Source organism: Lonchura striata, chromosome 5, assembly GCF_050655825.1.
Source record: "Lonchura striata isolate lonStrDom1 chromosome 5, ASM5065582v1, whole genome shotgun sequence".
Classification (NCBI taxonomy): domain Eukaryota; kingdom Metazoa; phylum Chordata; class Aves; order Passeriformes; family Estrildidae; genus Lonchura; species Lonchura striata.
The window spans coordinates 51,660,831-51,683,261 of NC_140707.1; the positions used below are offsets into that span (position 1 = coordinate 51,660,831).

General features: G+C 44.5%; 2 protein-coding genes across 9 annotated transcripts in view; one reads left to right on the plus strand and one right to left on the minus strand.

Moving 5' to 3' along the window:
• The first annotated feature begins 216 nt into the window (after nucleotides 1-216).
• On the plus strand, nucleotides 217-15,328 carry VASH1 (vasohibin 1). Of its 2 annotated transcripts, XM_021542809.4 has the most exons (7): nucleotides 217-555; nucleotides 5,385-5,473; nucleotides 6,563-6,619; nucleotides 7,682-7,756; nucleotides 8,736-9,117; nucleotides 9,520-9,632; nucleotides 10,220-15,328. In XM_021542809.4, the coding sequence occupies exons 1-7, from the start codon at nucleotides 295-297 to the stop codon at nucleotides 10,290-10,292; spliced, it is 1,050 nt and encodes a 349-aa protein (XP_021398484.3). In that variant the 5' UTR covers nucleotides 217-294; the 3' UTR covers nucleotides 10,293-15,328. The 2 variants fall into 2 exon arrangements, with proteins under 2 accessions (XP_021398484.3, XP_021398485.3); XM_021542810.4 differs by lacking the exons at nucleotides 217-555; nucleotides 5,385-5,473 and adding an exon at nucleotides 5,754-6,106.
• A 5,163-nt stretch (nucleotides 15,329-20,491) lies between these two features.
• Nucleotides 20,492-22,431, minus strand: part of ANGEL1 (angel homolog 1) — a 110,114-nt gene continuing 108,174 nt past the window's right edge. For all 7 annotated transcript variants that reach the window (XM_085582168.1, XM_085582169.1, XM_085582167.1 and 4 more), the window contains one exon: nucleotides 20,492-22,135. In XM_085582168.1, the coding sequence (XP_085438294.1) occupies nucleotides 21,966-22,135 (170 nt within the window). In that variant the 3' untranslated portion in view covers nucleotides 20,492-21,965. The remainder of the gene's footprint in view (nucleotides 22,136-22,431) is intronic.

A 22,431-nucleotide genomic window follows, 5' to 3' on the forward strand; every position in this document is an offset into this window, starting at 1 on the left:
CGGGAGGCGGTGCGGCGGGGGCGCCCCGCGGCAGGCCCGCCCCGCGCGGTGCCCGCCGTCACTGCCGCGGGCGCTCGGGCCGCCGGCGCCTCCCCCGCCGCGGCGGCGGCCTGATGCGGCACCCAGCACCGCCCCGCCCGGCTTTTTCTCCCCTTCTCGCGGCGAGCCCTCCGCTCTGATATCTCCGGGGACGAGGCGGGGGCGGGGACGCCCCGTGCCCGGAGCGCCGGCCATGCGGGGCGCGGCCCCCTGCGGCCCGGCGGCGGGCGACAGGCGCTGAGCGCGGGCGCGGCGATGCCGATACCGGGGGGCGACGGGGCCGCGGCGGCCAGGCAGCCCCCGTCCGGCGAGGCGGCGGCACCGCGGGATGAGGAGCAGCAGGAGGAGGAGGGCGAGGAGGATCTTCGCGACGGCGGCGTCCCCTTCTTCGTCAACCGCGGCGGGCTGCCCGTGGATGAGCCCACCTGGGAGCGGATGTGGCGGCATGTGGGCAGGATCCATCCCGAGGGGGACCGGGTGGCACAGAGGATCCGGGGCGCCGCCGACCTGCCCAAGGTGAGACCCTCCCAGCCCGCCCCGGGGCTGGAGCTGCGCGGGGTCCCAGCGGAAGCGCCCGGAGCGGACCGTCCACCACAGGGCGGACGAAGGGAAGGGGGAACGGCGGCATCCCGCTGGGAGGAGGCGCCCGCCTGTCCCATTGGGAGGCCGGTCTCCTCGGCTCGGGAGCGATCCCTCGGAAAAACGGGCCCCGGGAGTGCTCTTGCTGGAAGCACAGCCACACTCTAACTCGGAGTGCGAGAGGGCATCTGCGAGGCTCTGCCCTGTCTGGTGCACCAGCAGCACCCTCTTCTTCTGCGGCCTTGCTGGAAAACGGACTTCAGGTAGCTAATGTGAGCAGCCTGGAGGGCGAAGGGTGGAGTATGGGCAGTGGCTAAATAGAAGGATTGCATAAATGATAAAAAGATGAGAGTTAAATTTAGAAAAGCCCAAATACTTGAGATGGGGGATTGAGACAGGTGGAGGTGAGACTTTGAACCTGGAGAAATTTGATTTGGGTACAATGTCCCACACCAAAAGGCATTCTGGAACAGAACTATGTCTGTCAAAAAAGACTTTTTATGCCAAGTGTTTTAAGAGGAGTCAGCAAATGCTTGCAGAGCTTATTGCTGGTGTAGGTCAGGTGTGATTTCCAAGCTCATTCCTGGTCTTGCTGCAGAGAACTCCATGAAAAGAGGAACCACTGACCATTTCACTGAGCATTGTACCATACTGAAACATTTCAATGTGAATTCTTGTGATTGTTGCTATCTGTGTTGCATCTCAGCTGGAGAAAAATCTCTCCCTTTTATTGGCATACTGTGAACAAAAGACAGTGTAAACATTTGGTGTGTCACTCCACTAGCAGGATGGGAATACTCTCCCATCACTCTAATATGGGAAATTCAGATACAAAAAGATGAAGCTTTTTCATCTCAGGCTTTTTTAGCAAGAACTTATCTCCTTGGGAAGGTAATTTGAAGTATGGAAGAACATGCTATTATATACTACACAGACAATCCATACTGCTTTTTATGAGGATTTCTGGAGAAGCATGTGATGCAACATCCTTTGTGCAGTAAAGAGTCAGAGGAATCCGTGGCAGCAGCTGGAACAAATCCTGAGTCCTGATTACAGTCCCCATTCTAACTCCATTAGACTTTTCCTTCCTTTTCAGATTTCCTTCCTTTCCTCTTTGTCCTGAGCCTAGGTGAAGGCTGAAAATGTTTCAGATCAGGCAGAACACACACTACCTAATTTCCTAACCATAATGACTGATTTGGTAAAAAAAGATGAGGGAAATGGAAGGAAGAAGCTGACAAACAAGACTCCAGTGAATGACGGATGGGGAAATACAGTGTTCAGTCCCTTGTTTTGGTCCTATGTGAAGAAGTTCCACTGTTCTCACTTTAGAGTCTTCATCCAAGAGGGTTACAGTTAGGGGACACAAGTGTCTGAGGTCTTGCAATAAGAGGCGAAATTGGACTGTTTGGTTTTGGAGGTTGTTGGGTTTCGGTTGTTGAGGGGTTTTTTGCATCTGCTAGCAGTCCTGGGAAATAGATCTGTAAACTGTATTCAGCACTCTGCCATCTGAGATGCCATTCCCAAGCTCACTCGGCATATGGCTGGGAAGATACTGGAATTCAGGAAACCAGGAATTCAGGATGGATGAGCTGTTTCCTTAGCTCCTTCTCCCCTGTAGGGATGTGTTTTTTTCTTTGAGGGCTGCTTATTGCTACTTGTCTCTGTGCCATCAAGTTTCTTTGAAAGGCTCATGCAACAGAGGAGAATAAGGGCAGTAAGTGTACTCTGCAAGGCTAGCTCCTTTGCAAAGCCAGGTTCTCTCCGTGCACTGGAGGGTAAATAGTCTTTTTGAGGTGTTGGGAATGGGAAAGTGACTTACCTACTCCAAAATTTTGGCCATGGATCGTAGCCAGCATTGGGTGTTGGGGGAAATAGCTCTCAAAAAAGCTGTAAATAAACTAAAATACTATAAAATTATGACTGGAGGACACTGTGACTAGACACGTTTACAGATCAGCTTCAGAGGTTGTGTCTCTCACTAGAGTCTGAGAGCTCAGAGAGCTCCTCTAGCCTCTATTTCCTTCCAGTAGACTTGGGGTGAGTGGGCATGAAGTGAGCAGGCTTAAGAGTGCCACTCTCCTGTAGGTTGTGTTCTTTCTAGCAACAGGGTTGGGTATTGCCTTGCTTCAAGCTGCTGGAACGATCAAATGGGTCTGAGCTGGAAGTATGAAGTGATATGCGCTTGGCTCATAAAGAAATAATGGATTTTATATGAGATGGTTATGAGGGCAAAGACAAGGAAGCGTTGCATCTAATGGATTCAGAACGAGAGAGCCAGGAAAAATAATCTATTCTTTTCAGTCAGGCTCTCAACCAAGGCTGATACTGCTCCTGTGTTACTTGCAGAAGGAAGAGTAGGGAGGAGCTTGGATACACAGAAGTACCATAAAAGAAACTGTTGCTAAACTAGGCCGGCCAGAAGAGCACCTCTGTAATACCGATAAGGGTGGAGCTTTGCCTGTGCCTCGCTCCCATCTGCCTTTCCTCACATACAGCATGGCCCACTTGTATATGAAAATCTTGGTTGTTCTCAGGATCCCCTTTCTAAAAGCAGAATTGCAATCCCATGCATATAGACAGCCTGCCAGGGTGCATGAATCTAGCAGTGGGGTGATGGAGCTACTCCCCACAAGTGATGAGGGATCAAGGGTGTGTTCATTTGGTCTGCTAAGCCTGGCAGAGGTTATATTATTTGGGAAATCTGGGCTCTCTTCAGCTTTCATACTAGCTAAAGAGAAGTTAAAATAGATCTGATTTCCTATATTTTCTGTTATAAATAAATTCTTCTCTGATTTCTGAAAGACTAAGAAAACTAACTAATATTTTTAGCTTTTTGGAGATATGCCTTGGATGATGCTGGGGAAGAAAAAAGTATAAGGATCTCTTGTCCTGTCAGTGTGGAATCGAGGCGTGGAGACCTTATTCCTCTACTTCTGCTTCTGTTGTCCTATTAAAATGCTATAGACCTGATGCAAAAAGAAACTGTAGCCCAGTCTGGGCTGCAGGCCCAGATCTGAGAGAGAGCACAGTGTACTTTCATCAGTTTAATTACTTGAGGTGCAGGAGGCTCTTCCACATTAACTAGTTCCCTGCTGAACTGATTGCCATTATGCTGTCTCACTGTTGCACAGTCCTTTGAGGAAAAGGAGATTGGAGGTACTAGTAATGGGAGGAGGAACTACCCAGAATCATTATTCTCTGCTGTCAACATGCACTTAATCTGTCTGTCTCCATTGAAAAGCATTAAATTCTCCATGCTGAAGAAAAAAAACAAAATTAAATAGTCAGCCTGCCCTGATTTTTACCTCTTTCGTTGTTTCTGCCTGGAAATTATTTCCTATGACTCAGTGTGTCAGCTCACAGAATCCAAACTGACTCAGCTCATGCACTACCAGAGATGGCTCTATTTCTGTGCCACTCTCTGGAGCCTTCCCTGCTCCTGCTGCAGCTGAACAAACCCAGTTTCACATCTCCTCCCACCAGGCCCGTGCTGCCCCCTGCAAGTGAGGCAGCCGGTGCCTCTGTGTGATGCGAGATGCAGTGCCAGCCTGCCTCAAGGTTGTGGGAGAGCACAAGCAGAGTGCAACCGTGTGGCAAGCCAGGATAGGGAACTGATCTGGCTGAAAATTACCCATGCTTGCTGGCTCAGCTTTCAGCTGCTCCAGATGCCTGACTCGTTCACCAGTCACTTGTACCAACACAGGAGAGAAGAAGGAGGTATATGGAAATGGATGGCCACAGAAATACATGTGAAGGGTGCACTAAGCAATACCACTGGCTATGAAACCATGTCCAGCAGAGGCAATTGTGCACAGCAGAGTGGAAGGCTCAAAGGAAGAACTGGCTCTGACTCACTCCTTCAGATCTATGGATAGGCCAGCTCTGGGGGAAGTCTGAGGAGGAACTGAAATATTAAAAGTCGAACAGCTGAGAAAAAATGCAGTGTGATATTAGCAAGGTGCATATAAGGCATGAGCTATCTTCAGAGAGAAAAGATTGTGCTGTTTCTCCAAGTCTATCAGTCATCCCAGACTTGTGTCTTCTCCTTTTTATTTGTCCTGTGGACAGGTCCCTTCTCTTTCCTTAGACACATTTTCTCAGCTGCTGACAAGACTAAGGTTATCCCCTCCAGAACAAATGGTGAAAATGGTGAGGAAAATCTGACTGGACCCATAAGGCTGAGGCCTCAGAATGGGACAGCAGTCTGAAAGGTGAACATCCAGAAGTCATTCTCTATAATTCAAAACACCAGACACTGCAGGGCAGGGAGTCACGCTGTCAAGCCTGTGTCCTAGTCAGTGCCAACTCATCTGAAATGCCAGGTAGCAGTTAAGGACCTTTCTACCCTTACTTGCAGGACTGTTCCACCCTCTGGTGATATTGTCATTGTCCATTTTTACCTCTTTCTTTTAGTTTTCTGCCTTTCAGTTTCAATACTCAAATGAGGTCACACTCCCACAGATGATCACTTTCCTGTCTTGTATCTTGCCTTGTCAGTTAATTCTATTTTGTTCAATGTAACATTGCATAAATGCAGGACCTTCTCACATAGTTTCTCTTGCAGCTCGGTGGTGATGCCTCATTCTGAATCCCTTCCCAATTTCCATTGTGGAAATAGAGGAATGTTTCTGGTGTGGTCACTTTGGGCAGCAAAAAGGGTCTGGTTTCAGAGGAGCATGCTCCCTATAGCTATGTGCCACTGAGTTCAGCAAGAAGCTGGAGAGGTTTGGAAGTAGTGATTTATGTTCTGCTCCTCATTTCAGATTCCCATACCAAGTGTGCCTGTGTTCCAGCCGTCCACCCCCATCCCTGAGCGCCTGGAAGCTGTACAGCACTACATCAGGGAGCTTCAGTATCCTTTGCTGTTACCTTACTGGTGTGATAACACAGGAAGAAAGAGCAAGAGGACTTGCTTTTGCTGTGACAAACAGAAAAGCTTCTCCTGTTGTAGCTGGAGGAGAACTGAAACTTGTTCCTTGAAAACAGGAAGCTGGATTTGGGATAATGTTTTGTTTTGCTGCTCTGTTTCTTTTCTTTTTTTGCCCATGTTATCTTCTGGTTCCGTTCACTGCATGTAACAAATGAGCATGTGGTCAAAGGCCTTTCCCTACTACCCACTCTTCTAGGTCAGTGGCTTTACAGTGATATTTCATTAAAAACACACATATCTGAGATCCTGACAGCCAAGTGCCAGGTGTACTACAAATTGCATCACCTCATTGTTAAGGTGTGGGAGAGTTATGGTGATGGGCAAACCTTCTCAGGTCATCCTACTCAATCCCTCTTTGTCAAAACAACACTCAGCCACCCCTGCTTTTGTGCATCTGTGGTATGCTGCCCCTTTATATGCAGAGCTACCTGTGTGGCTGTGTTCTGGGAATGTTCTGTGTTCTGTTGTGCTGGAGAGCAGGTATATGCCATGCAAACAAAGTCTAATCTCACTGATGAGATACAGATCTAGCTCTGGCTTCAGCCCTAATTCAAGGTAAGATGGCTGGCCTTTTGGCATCTTTCACCCATCCAGGGTGGTTGTGCTCTGGATTGGATCCCAGTCAATCTTAGAATAAGGTAGCATGAATTCATTGCTGCATATATTATGTGCAGTTTGGAGCGGGAAGAGATTTATCACTGTTCTGTCCTGGTGACTGGAAAGCTGAGCAGACCATGTGCTGTCAGCATAAGCCTTTGGGAATTGGAGTGGAAACCCATGTGTGGGTATGAGGAAGAGAAGAATTGACAAGGAAATACAGTGGAAATAAGGAGGACGTGTAAGTGGGAGAAATGCAGGAAAGGGAGGTAGAGATTGTCTTGTGTTGCTGCTACATATGTGGGATCATGACTTTGCTGTGAGAATAGTAGTGTCTTTCATGAACATCTTTCAGACAAGTTTTCTTCAAACTCTACATTCCAAGCTACCAAGCCCTTAACTTCTTCCTTCCAGGTACAATCACACTGGGACACAATTCTTTGAGATTAAGAAGAGCAGACCTCTGACTGGGTAAGTGCTGGCAGCCTCTACAGCATTTAACTCTTTCTTTGTTGTTGGAGCCCTGCTGTACACACTGCTTTTTCTCCATCCCCTGCCCAAGTTCTAATGGTACTCAGGCCTTTCAGTACTGCAGCTGCATCCTGCTTTGGGTAACTTCATTGTCTGTTGCCTGGGGCATAGCTGGGCAGAGCTGTGTCTGGTCTTTCTCAAGAAAGAGAGTAGTTTTGTTTTTTTTTCTCATGAATCAGTAAATCCAGTAAACCAAAGACAATGTATTGCAAAAATATGCATATTCTGCCTGCTTCTTATTGGAATGTAACTATATGAACTTCAGAGGATTCTGAAATCAGGTCCTGCTGTACAAAGGTTTTGTGAAAGCCAAAGTATCTTTGCAGGTCTGACTTCATAGTTCCTGTGAGTGCTTTTGCAGAATCTAGGCTCACTAAGTTTTTGGTGACTTATACTTTGAATGAGACAGGGTATTCTCCTCACTCCAGATTTTGGGAACTGCTGTGCCCCAGAAGTTCCTGGTAATAAGCACCTGATATCATTGACTCTCTTAAAGAGCATATGGAGAATCTTCCAAGACTGGCTTCTTACTATTGGTCTAGTCGATAGATTTATGTGAGTGTAATTGCCTTGTTTTGTAATCAGTTCAATGTCTCCTCCATGGTACTCACTAAACAGAGACTAGGGTTAATGCCAGAGAAGAAAGCTTTATTGTCTTTGAGCCTTGTGTATCAAACACTGCTGGCCCTTGGTCCTTTGAGGGTTTTAATTGTGGAGGCATTGGTGCTATGGTCTCCCTGAGAACCCCAGCTGGCCAGTAAGCAGTTTTGCTGCAACCCACTGAAGTGGATTCCTTGGAAGCAGCAACAGCGTGTGGCAGAGACCTGGTTTGGATTTGATATCTTCTTAAAGAAGATACTTTGTGCTGTTCCCTATCCTCTGTGGGCCACCCTCTCTCCTGGAAACCTACCTTACAAATATAGTGCAAAACAGCTGAACTGGCCACAGTGCATAGTACAAGCCCTCTAACTGTCCTCATCTTTCCCTTGTCCCACTCTGCAGGCTGATGGACCTGGCCAAAGAAATGACCAAAGAGGCCCTGCCAATAAAATGCCTGGAAGCTGTGATCCTGGGAATGTATCCTTTCCTCTTGGAGTTGTGCCTGTCTGTCCATCTTTGTGTTTTTGCCTCTGCTCTCTTGCTTGTGATGCTTTGAGGGTGGTGATAATATTGTCACCAAGTACCATATTCCTCTTTCTTCCCTCCCCAGTTCACCCACAAAACCCCACCAATGAAATCCAAATCCAAGCAATTCTCTAAAGTATCAGAACTAGTCTTTTGGAATTGCTCCTCCTTCACCAAGAAAGGTGGTGCTGCTCTGGTCACCCATATAAGATTATAAAAGACAAAAGAGATCTGAAGAGGAGCAAAAACACTAGCTAGAGTTAGGTGAGAAAATCGTTTGTGGATAGCATTGTTCCCTTACTGCCTGCATGTGTTCTGCATTAAACTTACAGATCCTATCCAACTTCTAATTACAGTGTATGTCACTTACTAGCTTAGGCAATACCTTTATTAGTTCTAGACATGTATTATCTTTAAGTACACATCTTTCCTAGCTATCCTCCAGATTTAGTTTGTGGTACTTGGGCTGTAGGTTCTTAATGCACCAGGAGGGGCAGAGATGGTGAGTGAATGGTTCAAAAGTGGAGGTTGGTGAGTTTTTATCCTGAAAGTGTATGAAACAGTAGCTAGTGAAACAGATTAAAACAAACCGAGGAATAATGCTGCAGTGTTAATAGTTTGGGAGCTATGGAATACAGTACACTGAAGGTGCTAGCATTGCAACTTCTGCATCACAGAACTGCATCAAAATTAACTTCTCTTTGTTGACTATCTCCTTGAAGAGGCCAAGTCTGCTTTCCCCATAACCCAGATGAAAGTAGGGCAGCCTGCAATGAGCTGGGCTCTTGCCCTGGAAAACAAATCCTGTCTATGTGATGCCTGAATCAATAGGGAATCTGCTGAGCAGGCTGGGAGGGTCTGGAGCAGGTAGGACGTGTCTTGTCCGGAAACTGTTATCACCAGTTATTTCCTGAATAATGGCTGCTGCCAGTTACCTCACCAACAACATGGCCACACTGGACCGTTTCCCCATCAGCTTCAAAACCCACTTCTCAGGGAACTACTTCCGACACATCGTGCTGGGGGTGAACTTTGGCGGCCGCTATGGGGCACTGGGCATCAGCCGTCGTGAGGAACTGATGTACAAAGCACCTGTCTTCCGCACACTGAGCGAACTCATCTTTGACTTCGAGGAGGCGTATCGCCGCTGCTGGCACACTCTGAAAAAGGTGAAGCTGGGCCACTGTGTGTCCCATGACCCACACAGCGTGGAGCAGATTGAGTGGAAGCACTCCATCCTGGATCTAGACAAGCTAACACGGGAAGACTTTCGCAAAGAGCTTGAGAGACATGCCCGTGATATGAGGCTGAAGGTAAGCAGCAAGGATGGAGTAACTCACTGCTACAATCCACTGCCTTGCCTGGCTGCTGGTGTACTGCGGGAATGAAGTGACAGGAAACTTTCTGCTCCTAGATGTGTGGAGTGGAAAGTGAATTGAAGGCTGGGGCCTCTTTCTTACTGAATGCCACCAACTTTATACAGGCTGGTCCCCTAATGGATGCTTGTGCAGTGCTGTAGTTGTGATTAGGCTGGATTGTATACAGTCCTTGGCGCTGTAGCTGTCACTGTAACTTGTTTTTTCTGGCTTTTGCATTTCTGATGCACTTGCCTTGCCTTTTTGGTTTTTTCCCCATTGTTGTTAGTTTTTGTGGGTTTTGTTATTACTCATATTGATTTTCTGCTTATGTAGCTCTTAATTTTATTTTTCTGGCAGATTGGGAAAGGAACTGGACCACCATCTCCCACCAAGGACAGAAAGAAAGATGTCTCCTCCCCACAAAGAGGTCAGGCCAGCCCCCATCGGCGAAACAGCCGTGGGGACCGACGGTGAGTGGGGCTGCTGGGCAGGAAATCTATCTAGAGCATCTGCTTTACTCAGACTCCACCTTGCTGTTTGGGTTTAGATCCTTCCGGTATCCTACTGGGTTTCTTTAGAACAGTGGATATTTCTCTGACCTGCAGTAGCATTCTTCCCTAGTCAGTACCATAGTGAGTTTATCATTGTTTATGGAGTTGAGAGGACAGCTGGGTTTTTTTGATTGCTTGCTTTGGCAGGGAGGAGGAGGCAGCTCAAACAGTGATGTTGGTATCTGACTTTTAACGTTATGTGTGGGTCTGAGCTCTGGTGCCTCACAGACCTGTGCCTCAAAGAGATTCCAAAAATTATTCTGCTGACAGCAAGACTGTTTTCCTAATAATAACCTGGGGTTCCAGAGTGCATGTCCTGCTTCCTAATGTGCATTCTGTTCTGTTGAGATCATTGTGAGAATTACTGGAGGCTGCAGAATAGTCCTGTCCTCAGTAGTGCAGGATCAGTCTGAAGCTCTGTGTACCTTTTCCTGTGCTGCCATCTCTGTGCAGCATCACCTGACTGAAAACAGTTTCTGAAGAGTTGTTACCTTCTTTGCTCACAGGCCATCTGGTGAGAAGAAGCCTCCCGATTCCAAAGCCATGCCAGACCTCAATGGGTACCAAATCCGGGTATGAAGAGAGCTGTGCCTTGTGTGCCTGGCTCCATGGACTTCTTGCTGGCCACAGTTGGGACCTGGATCTACCTGCAGTGATTCTGATAAATGGGACAGGGGAGTGGGAGCAAAAGAGAGTGCTGATTTTTCCAGGTACTTACTAGTGGGCCAGTCCCCCAGAGCTGGATCCCATGGGTCCCAGAGGATTAGCCTGCCTGTTTCTGGGAGAGGTGACCATCTTAATTCACTTAAGTGTTTTTTAAAAAAAAAGAAAAAAAAAAAAGAAAAAAGTCTGTACACTAGTGGGAGTTTGCTTCAGGAAGAATATGACGTGAGTGGGGTCAGTGGACTTGCTATCTTTGCCTTGACAGCAAGTAGATGGAGCATCTTGTCAACAGTACTTCTTCCCTGTGTGCACAGAAGTCTTCAACCCCTGCAAGGCTTGCAGGGCTGAGGGAGAAGTGATGCTGGAATGGGATGGCCCCTGAATCTTGTACAAAAACTCCTGGTTTTGTCATTATGAACACTTTTTTTTATCATTGCTCTTGTGAGATTAGGTCTGAATTTGCTCAGCCTGATTTATTGACTATACAAAGTTTTCTCATCCAGATAGAAACACATCTTACATGTTTAGTCCTGCCTATTTCAAAGTATTTCATTGTCTCTGATGGGATAGACAGTGGAATGCTGGTGAACTGTTGCTCCAAGTCCTTTGGCAGTTGAGTGGATCAGGATATGCCTATACCACTGCTACATGAAAACAGGCATAGAGAGCTCAATTGTTCCAGCAATGGAGATGGGACAGGTGGGGGCTGGTGGAAAATGAACTTCACATTATCTGTTCATCAGCCTTCTCTCCATTAACTTCCAGTGGCTGCTACTCAGAAAGCTTGTGGCAGGCACTTCTGTCACTGAGGTATGAGTTTTAAGAGTAAAAAGTTAAAGAAGAATGTAATCATGTTAACAGTTTTACAAGCATTTTTACCTTTCCACAAGGCTCTTGCTCATTCCTCCCTGTAGTGTTAGTGCCAGAGTTGCATACACCTGTTTGTGAGAAGCTCTGCTCAAGGAAATTGCAGCTGCTTTCATGACAGCTCACCCTGGAGCCTCCTGAAAGCAGTTCCCCACCCCAGTGCCAGAGCTGCACTTGTGTTCTGGCTTTTTGGATAGCTGCAGTATGTAACAGCACCACTTACACTAACCATTCCCAAAGGGCTGGGCTGGGCCTTTCTGCCACTGTGGCCTTTACTTCCTATGCTTCTTTTGGGGGAGTGTTGTACTACTGCTTAAGCAGTATAGTTAATGCTTGTCAGAAATGGAGTATTATCAGACCTCTCTGTCTGAGGCTTAGGATATGGGAATAGTGGTATTTCCAGAAGTCGGAACAGCATGGTCTTAAAGTGATTTGGATGCGTGGATCTGGAGGATGCAAAAACTGAGCTTGGGAGTGGGAGTATCCTGGAGAGAAACAGTCTTGTTTTATCACAGCACTGACAAGGAGCTAAACTTTCTGAAATACCACATATTTAATTTTGTTAGCCTGGTGGCTTATTCTTTTCTTTCTTTCTGTGTTAGAAATACGATGGAGCATAGCTCTTCTTGTTTTTTTTGGTGCAGTATTCCTGTGCCACAGCCTCATAATAAGCAGAGCTATTTTGGTGGCAGAGAATGGGTTCTTAACCCCAAAGAAATCAGCTCTTCTGCCTAGTTAAAGCAGTTAATCCTCAAAGCACCACCCACAAGCGATTTAACTGGGACCTTACAGGTTCCTAATTGTACATCCTTAACTGTGATGTAAGACATATCCATACCACTGTAGTCAGTCCTTTCAATCTCCCTTTGTAGTCTATACTTTTCTGCTGTGCTGTACAACCAGGAGGAAAATCTGTTAGAAGGTGGCAGAAGTTGCTGCTGAGCCCCGAGAAGGTTAATCCAGAAGAGGATGCCAGTTTCCACAGTGCAGTGCAATCCCTGTCCACTCCCTTCTATTCCAGCTACATGCAGCAACGGAAGTGAACAGCAGCAGTGAGCCAAGCACCCATTTGAACATGTCCTCTGGTCATTTTTGTGTGGCTGTAAATGAACATATTTAGTGTCTGGGTGCTAACAATGATGTTAGCTGTAAAGGCACCACAGGTACCTGTAAATAATATGGGTCACTTGGAAGCCACAAACTGCCTTTACATAATGTTTACTATGCAGCGGACTGAAAGTTCAGATGCCACTGTGAATCATATGATAAATACAAGCAGCAGTCAGCAAGGGGAAACTGACTGACAGGTTTTATTAAAGTGGATGAAATTCAGAATTAAAAAAAAAAAATTACAAAATATGCCTAGAATGCATCTTCACTATTACTTTGTTTAGTCAGTTGGTTAGTTAATTCAGAGTAACTGGAGAGCTCTTGAGAGTAATTAATAGTTTACTACAGAGAACATTGAATAACTGGACAGACTTGAGCTTTTTTAGATGGAAAGAGGAAATGTGGGGGTGGGAGGAAGACTTCACAACAGATGAGACAAATGAGAGGTCAGCTGCAAGTTAACGATGCTTTCTTGAGAGCAGGGCAACAGGGGTATTCAGTAGTGTTAGATCACCAAGTCAGAATGGCTTAAAACAAAATGCTTTGTTTAACTTTATAATTAAGAGCTTTCCTGCAGGATGTAACTGAGGCCAATAGCTTAGAAAAAGCTATTAGTTTAGAAAAAGCAAAGGAAATGGATGTTTAAGATATGAATGACAGGTAGAGTTCAAGGTCTCTTAATCCTCAGCTGCAGCTAGACAAGAACATCCTCTTTCAAGATCCAGTTACACAATTATATATGTTAGGAAGTACTTAATTCTTTGCTTGTATCTAATGTTTATTAACTTCTCAGTATGGACACAGGAGCAGACAAGTGCACTTTGCTAGGGTTACCATTTCAAGCCTTCTGCTGTGTTTCTCTGTATACAATTCCTGCTCCTTACTGTTTCTGTATCTCCAGTTCAGCAGATGGTACAAGAAACTGGAAAAGGACCATAGAGTTCTCCATTTCTTGCTCTTGCTCCCCCCATCTTTGTAACAGGATGAATCAATTTAATACAAAGCTTTTCTTCCTTCCTAACAAACAAAACCACATCCTTCCATGACAGAGAGGATTAATGCAATCTAGCTTTATGCTGTAAGAAAGCTGAGGGTACACTGAAAGACAAACTTTAGCACTTTGACTTCTTTCCTCCCCCACCTACTTGGTCTGGTTTCTGGTCTGTCTGCCTTGAATAAGGAAAAAAGGCTGGTGATGAGAGTCTTTCACTTCTGCAGGCTTTAGAGCTACAGAGAAGGAATGATAATGGAAGTCATACTCCTTTAGTGCCTGCAGAATAAGGAAGATGGATCTCAAAGAATCCTATTAATTTTTAATGTTAAATATTAATAGGGTCACTCATATAGCTCTGTGATGTAAATTTCACTGTTCAGTAGTAGGTCTCACATGATGTCTGTTCTGCAGTACAAGTCCTGTGAAGTCTGTGGAAAGGAACTGTGTACACTGGGAATAAATAAGACACTGTCTGCATTGTATGTGAAGCTGAGGTGAGCTTTGAAAGACTTCAACAAATGCTGACCTGTTACTGGTGAACTATTCTAAACATAATGCAAACCTTGAAATAAGGAGCCCCTCTTTATGCTTTTATGTAGACAAGTCCCTTACTACTGGCCAATTGCAATGTTTAATGATTGATTAGTGAGCAAAACTTTGTGCTACAGCATCACTCTGATAGAAATTTTGTGTATTAAAGAGCAGGGTTGGTGTCCATCACTCTGTGACACAGTAACTTTTTTTTTTTTTACAGACAGACGCTAAAGGAGTCTTTAGAAATTGACATGTATTAGCAAGTGTTTTAGGTGGGAGTGGAGTGCTATTTTTCAGTTACTATTTTACCTGTGGGCCAGGGTATGGGTCAGTACATAGTTTCCTTGCATCCATCAGAATAAATTACTGCAGAACTGTAGTTGAAACATAGTTTCTGTTCACATAGTAGATGTATTGCTGTTTTCAAATCTGATTAACAGGATGATTTTTCTTTTAAGTATTTCAGGTGAAAGCCTTAATCAGGTGCCTGCCCCCTAAGGCAGACTCGTGTGGTATTGTATAGACTGGAACATGACTGTCCTTCAAATTTCCAAGTTTAAGAAACTGTAATGAACAGAAGAAAGCTCCTGTTAGCTAAAGGGCAAGAGTGGATTAGATTGGCTTGACCTTGCTCCAGTGGCTCTGGCTAATCACTTCAGGTGTTTGCTTTAGCTACTTGCTTCTTCTGAGTGAAGTATTTCAAGTGGTCCTGATGATCAAACAGTAGGTATAGGCAGGGGGTGTTCCAGATGTATTGTGAGTGCAAGTCTGGCTGAAATAACACCACTCATTCCAGTGGCCTTGCACTGTTGTGCTGACACCATTTAGACCTGCATTATGCATTTATAATTTTACTTAACAAAGCAAGTGCTATTCTGGCTTGATGTTTGCTCTCCCAGAGAAAGGTGGAGATGGCCCCTCTACAGCCAAGATGAACTCCTTGGGAAATTTAGTATTTTTGTGTCTCTGAGCAGGTGTTTACTTGTATCACAACCACTCTCCTTCAGTGGTGCCGTGGCCCTTTCTGCTCAAGAGCAATTCAGTTAAGCCCAGAAGGCTACTGAATCCCCCATAATCTCTGCAGAGCAGAGTTTCCCTCCAGGTCAGGGTTGAGATGGTGCTAGTGGGACCAGAGCGGTCCACTTCCATGCACATCAGTATTCTACTCCAGCACTGATGGGGTGCTCCAAAACCATTTACATCTTTATCACTGGTACAGCTCAGAACTAAGAAATCGAAAGTTTCTCTCTTTAAGAACAGTATCATGTGTGTCTTTTTGTAATTAATCAGTGTGGTTCTGTGTTCTTACATAGCCAACACAGAATTTTTATTTAGATTTAGTTTTTACTGCACTTCCCATGGCCCTCATGTTGATACTTCTGCTTCCTTTGACACTTGGACAATAAAATTCCCTCTGTACTGCTCTCAGCTTGTGCAGAGCAAACAAGTTGTCTGTACTGTCCTTCTTTTTGCTTTAAACCTACCTATTACATGTCAGCTGAAAGTCAAAAGGCCAGCCTTGAGTGATGGTATCAGGTAAATTATGTAAAGATGTCCTTTACTTGCTACACTAGTGGACATGGAAGAACCTTCATCCTTTAATCCTCTGAACAGGTGAGTGTGTCTGTGCACACAGAGGCAGTTGCCAGAAGAAGTAAAGAACATATGTGGCTGTTTAGCAAAGGCCAGAATTCATGTTTTCCCTCTTGAATTGCCATCAGTCAGGCTGGATTGAAAAAAAAAAAAAAAATCAGCACAGGCAGCATAAAAAATTTCACTCTTACAATACTGCAACAATACTGTAAGGGTTAATACAAACTTCTTCTTGCACTGCTCAACTTTTCAATGTACAATTCAGTCTCCCTTCCTGGCCTGAAAATCAATTCTCCTCCAAGTCTGTTTAGTGACCTTCCCGACTAATGACCTCACCAGGACTTCTCAAGACAAATGCTGGGTTAATAAAGGACAGTCAGCTGCAAGATCCACTGCAAGGATCCCCAGCAAGGGGATCCAACTTTATTCATGCTATCATCTTTCAGGCATAACATACCCCTTCTCTCTAGGGAAATGAGTAATAACTGGGACCAGGGCCAGGATGTAGGCAAGCCTACAGTGTGTATAGGAAAGGAATAAACATTCTCTGGCCTGTTACTCCAAAGAGAAGGGCACATGCAATAGTCCATCTTAGCCAAGTTAATGATATGAACTGCTTCTGCCCTGAGGGAAAGTAATTGCACAGTTCTAAACATCTGCTTCAGCTGCTTGCTTGAAAACACCCGCTGCTCCATGTCTTACAGATTTTGCTTTAAATCAGGTAACTCCTACATCCCCTATGGGTATATAGATCAGGGTGAAGTGAGAACAGCAAAATCAGTAATGTGGCCACAGACTTTCTGTTCCCTCTTACATGAGACTTTTCCCCTGCAGGTTGTTCCTGCAGTTTTAGTTTTCAAGTCAGTTAGAGATTATGCTGCTTGGATCTTAAGTGGAAAATCTTTATTGTGGGAAGGATAAACAACATGTTGAAGCAGAAAATTAAAAAAAAAAAAAAACCAAGAAACAAAAAACAAAAAAACACACCCTGTCAGTCTTTTACACTGAGAGGCCCAAGACTTAAGGCTCTCACATGTCTAAAAGCACACAGAAATTCATTCATGAGAGAGTGAGACTGAGCCTTAAGAGCACCATTCATGTAGCAACTGCAGGATTATGGCAGGCAAAGGCATTTGACATGCTGCAGATAGCAGGCCATGACAGAATTAAGTTAACTCAGCCAGGTTTGTTTTCCTGGATTGTATTTTTATTTTGGCAAAAGGTGAATGCTAACCCAACTCTAACTTCATTTTAAAGGAGGAGAGGATTAACTATAGAATCACTACAGGATTCATCTACCCCCAGTTCAAGGGCAGCACCAGGCACTGGCTAATAACTGAATATATAGAATAAATATAAGTAGAAGGCTTTGCATCCAGAAAGAAAATAACAAAAAACTGAACAAAATTGTTAAGGCTTGAAGCCAAGGGAGGTTTTTTTGTTGCTATTGGGTTTTTGGTTTTGGTTTTTTTTCCTGGTATGTAGAAATTAAAAGACTGGATGGAACAAATACATCTTTTGTTGTAGCACAAGCCAGTGTCTAGCTTAGTCCTACCATTTGCCAAACTTGGACCTTGAAAGCTGCTGTCTTATTGAAGTTACAAAAAATTTTACAGCTATTATACAAGAGCACAAGAATGTACAGTCTAAAACTGAAAATGAATAAATAAATATTTAAATAATGAAAATAAAAATAGCATCAAGACTGACATTTTCAGTGGAAGCTGAAGGGCAACTTGCCTTGACAGGAGAAACCAAACATTTACAGCTGACAAAAGGAGTTAGTGGTATGCCAGCTGTTTAAGCTGTCATCTTGGTTATCACTGTAACAGGTGAGCTCCCTTCAGAAACTCAGTATCATACTTAGAAACACAATGCAGTATATTCAATTCAGCTTGTGTATTTCAACATGACAGTGCTATGAGAAGCACTACAGGCCAGGCAGCTACAGTCTGGTAAGAAGCAGGTCACAGCAAGCAATTCAATTAACCTGCACAACAGGAAGCCTGAAAGGAGATGGTATCCCACTAACACTTGTGTGCTCTCCCTTTAGGTAAGCAACAAAAGGGCTTGTCTGCATTTGGATGACCCATGGATATGTCTGCAAATATCTAAACAGGATATCCAATAAATTTTCTATACTGAGGTGGTGGCAATGGGAGCAGTTACTGGAGTGCAGCAACACCCTGTGTTGCAGACTGCTTGCCAGCACCATTATAACACATCATTAAGAGCAGGACTCATACCTTGATCCACTGAGATGCTGAACTTCTTATGACCTCTTGGAAACTCCTCAGAGAAGACAAACTAAGGTCAAGTATATTTCAGAATTCTGCCTTCACAAAGCAGGTGGTGTATAGAGCACTACCAATAAATCTGAAACTCAGGTGTTTTGTTTTATATAACGTGTTACTCCCATCTGAGTGGTTTCAGAGCTCCCACTCCTCCCACTTAATTCTTCAGGAGTGAGGAAACTCACTATCTTACATCTTGACACCATTCATATGTTGCATTTATAATAACACTTAGCCCTAGAGAATTGCACCCATAACTTTTAACTAAAGAAATACAGCTGCAGAAAAAATAAACATCAGTAACTCAGATAACTGGATAGAGTAGTCATGGGAAAACAGCTGCTGGAGAGCATGGAGAAAGAAGACCTCAAACAGCAGCCAAGTTTCATTTATTAAGAACAGGAAAGAAGCTAGAGCAATTATATTGTTTACCACTCCTCCCATCCCATGTAATTGGGAAAACTGATTATGAAGGGCAGCCTCCTGAAGCAATGAACTTAAAACTGCAAAAACGAAGGAAGTCCAAATTCTATCTAAATAGAATGACTAAATACAGCCTAGCAGCTGTGGTGCAAACTAAGCTGTTTTTTAGCAAAGACACTTAGTCAAATACTTGATTGCCTCAACAGCTGCATGCTCCTGCAGCTTAGGAGGCTGCTAAGAGGGAACATACACACACTGCCAGCAGTCTCTGGCATCACTTGCCCTAAGCATCAGTCTCCCTGAACTCCACATCACTACTAAGGTCATGTAGCTGGTAATTACCTCTGTGACACCTTCCCTTTCTGAGCATTGCAGATACTGCTGTTCTACTTTGATAACCGTTTACAGATCCCTCTGTAATTCATCAGAAAGCTGTGTTAATGAAAATTCATCATGCATTTCGGTCCAGAAACAGTTTTAAGAGGTACATATAGAATCTCAGTCCTGCATCCCATAACAGTGTTCATTACCACAGGCTCTGACTGTATCTGTGGGTGCTGTTCTTAAAGCATCACAAAACACATTATTCTTCTCCCAACAACTATATGCTAGTCGCGATTTTACAGTTAGAAACTTGCTACCAACCCCACCTCCAATCCTCTCCTATAATCCCCCAGAGTCAAGAGGCATTCACAGGTCTCTAGATCCATTTGATATTAACTCTAAATTGCTCTAGAACACAGAGGTTTTTATTTTCCTGAAACAGACCACTTCTGTAAGAGTCCATACCAGAGCTTCTGTGATGGTGGTCAAAATAAACACAGAGATCAAGTCTTCAACTTTGCCTTTGTGTCTCTATAGAGTCACTAGCCATGGTCCCGCTTTTCTGCCACACCTTCACCTCTGAGTGCCCAGCACAGCATGAGTAAGCCAGGGCTTTGAGAGCTGCAAGCCACCCTGGGAACACTATAACCTCCAGAAAGAAGAATAAGGGGACTTGTAGGCATTGTCCTGGGGTTTCTCTGCACATGACTCAATATCCAGTGTTCAAAAACACAACAATTCCAAGTGCACACCACATTATTTCATGCATGGAAAGGGAAAGCATTAGTTTGACCTGTGCAACATTAGATTTTCCAGTGAAGTATAGCTGGAGCCTTAAAACCTCCCTGAGATGCTTCCATGCAATTTGCCCACAAGTCAAGGTTTTTGTTTAGATAAAATGGAAAAAGCACTTGTGATACTGGAACACAGGTCCTCCACCTGAGTTATATCACAGGACTGGCAGGGTGCTTCAGGCAGTGCAGGGGCAACCAGTTCATCTACTGGTGTAAGGTGCACACCTTATGGGTCTCCAAAGAGCTGAGTCTGGCTCTCCTATGGGCAGCTTTCATACACACACACTTACACACACCTCCTCAACAACTGACCTCAGACTCAGCCAGCAATTACAATAGAAGCAGATAGCTTAAGTTCTAACACCATGTGTCACAGAATTTTTTGTGGTGCCTTTGGTTGGTTGTTGTTAAACCTTTAGTGTCTTCTAAGGTTCCTATTACAATGTTAACAGCAGGAAGGAGTCATCTGCAACCAGGCTGCCTTCTGGCAACCTTTTTGAGCCAGACAGAAAGCAAAGCTCTCAATTCACCCTTTCCTTCCCTCCCTTTATAAATACAACTGCTTACAAAATCAGAGTAAGAGTACTTGCAGAAATCAGTCAAACTGTGAGATAGTCATATAAATGCACACCTCTGCATCCATCCCTCCTCATGTACCAGTGCCATGCCAGAACTATTACCTAAGTAATACCCCTCCAAGACTGCTGTTCACTTAGAGAAACTCACAAAGGTAGCAAAAGCCATGCACACATCACCAGACAAATACTACACCATCTTGCAGGGCTAGAGGGGAATATGCAGTACTTACATGCTCATAAGGGCACAAAACACAACTCCCTCCCCCCCCACACACACCTTGTTTCTATCGTTTACAGAAGTGAGCTGTAAAAGATCAGCAGTATTCCTTTCTTAGAGAGGAGGGCAAGGGTTCCTGAATGCAAATCTTTCTGGGGAGGGAGGTGGGGGATGGAGAGGGCAAGACAAGCCCAATGCCAAAGAAGCCACCTCTTGGATTTAGGGATGTCTTGGGAGATTAAATTAGGCTCACTTCTTCCCTCTCTTCAACCCTCATTACTTTGTTGTGTAGCCAATTTGCCCTTTTTCAGCTCTCTTGTTGAGCAAGTCTTTCACTTGTCGAGCAATCTTCAGAGGTTCAGCATCCAGAAATACAAGGTGCCGCAGTTACTTTGTGGTATTTTCTTAGATTAGCAGGATTTTATTTTTTAATAAAGAAAGTAACATTTAAAATATCAAAGTCCCTCAATATAGACCATGAAGAACAAATGATGTTTCAAGTCTCCTGTACCCTCCTACAAAAACCTGAGGTGAGACCAGATTTCCTGCTTTGTTTATGAACAAAAGATTGATAATGTTTATACCAATATTGATTTCTGCCAAGACTGGTTTCATCTGTTAAGGAAAAACTGAGCACCAAATGTCAGGCTGAACTGGGGAATTTACTCTAGGAACAGGTACAGTTTGATTGCTTTTGTACTGGCCAAGCCACTGCTTATAGAAGTACGCCAATAGGACACCAACGGTATGCTGGGATCCAAGTGACTGCAGTCTGGCTCCAAGTTACACAGCCTTCCCCTTCCTCCCAACACATGTCAAGAAACAGGAGTTGATCCTAAGGGTTCTATCTACACCTAAACATGGGTGGGTGCAGAAGATGCAGCAAGACACAGGAGATAGAAACTACAGGTTAGCCATTGACCCCTGGCAGGCTGAATGCAATAGAGAGTGCACAAAGAACAGGGCAAGTGACAAGATCAGCTCTCACATTTTCATCTCTCTTTTGGGACAGCCAAAGTTATAGTCTTCTGGGGTTATCATGACTTACAGGGTAATTTTTTCTACAGGATATTCACTGGGAGGATCCTAAATATTTTTGCTAAAAGTGACATATTAGGTACCATTCTGAGACTGCCAGAAAGGAAGGAAGCCTTCCCCAAGGCCTCTAGGCTTTTGCTGCAGTTCTACAGATGCTGCTCTGTAGAGCCCCTGGTTCCATTCCTGGCAATTCCATTCCCTGGTCCATTAGTCACAGCAAGCAGTTTCTTGTAGAAACAGTTACACCACACAAATCCTTCTGCCATCAAGTAAGCCTGTACAGATTATTAAGTAAAAGACATTTCTAAGCAGTTAGCAGATCCAATCTAAAAGGCAACGCAACAACACGAAGTACTGAACTATTACTGAGACATTAAAAGAACTATTATTTTGGTGTGAAAAGAGTACTGGCTTATACATTCCATGCTCCTTGGTAGCAATTAAGCTAACCAAAAGCAGAGAGCATTGCCCCTCTCTTTTCCAGCTCCTTGAAGATCTTACACAGGGACAAATAAACAAGGGCATTATGTTGGTTCCTGCAGCTCAAAAACACCTGCTAAACAAGGCAGTGGAACAAGGCTCTCTTTAAGAGATGCTAATGATTGAATACACTTGGCATCCCACTGGGAACACAGCTCAGGTTTGCAAAGATGCAGAAAATACCAATGCAAAAAGCACTCCAACTCTCCAATCCTTGTGTTTAGTGAGGGTGTGAGGGGAGAAAAGGACTTTCAGGGCATCACAAGGAAAAGGGTTTTTTTGCAAGCTGTTGTGCAATCTGCTGTATTCAGAACAACTTTTCTTTAGGGAAAGGGAACCAACACTAACTCTCTCTGAGGCTGGAGATCTCCAAGCCAAAACTAGCCAGCAGACAGAGATGATCAGATGAACAAAAAGGATTTGGTAAGCCATTTGCCATTAAGAGGACATCTTCAGAGAGAAGAGAAAGACGGCCAAGCAGCTTCAGGGCTCCATCCTTGTACAGCCTGCGACCTGACAAAGAAAATGGGAAGAAACATCAGCCAGAGACTGGCACCACAAATTAACTCTGCACACTCACAGAGGGATGTTTGTCAATCCTTTCCTGTTCTTTCCCTGATAAATGAAGACACCCTGCACAAACACTACATGCACCTTTGAGCCTAGATGTGAAAGCAGTGAGCACCCGACAATACTGCTGTTCACAGTTTCATATACTTGCAGGCATAGGAAGCAAGAATACACAAAATTCACCAGGTAGTTGCTTACATGAGAACTACCTTTCTTGAACTGTGGCCTAGCAATAGCTT

What these genes read in the sequence shown, in the direction of transcription:
- VASH1 (XM_021542809.4), top strand. Translation starts at nt 295, where the DNA reads ATGCCGATACCGGGGGGCGACGGGGCCGCGGCGGCCAGGCAGCCCCCG. An exon ending in CACTACATCAGGGAGCTTCA is followed by an intron (nt 5,474 to 6,562) that starts GTATCCTTTGCT and finishes TCTTCCTTCCAG; the next exon opens with GTACAATCACACTGGGACAC. An exon ending in AAGAGCAGACCTCTGACTGG is followed by an intron (nt 6,620 to 7,681) that starts GTAAGTGCTGGC and finishes CCCACTCTGCAG; the next exon opens with GCTGATGGACCTGGCCAAAG.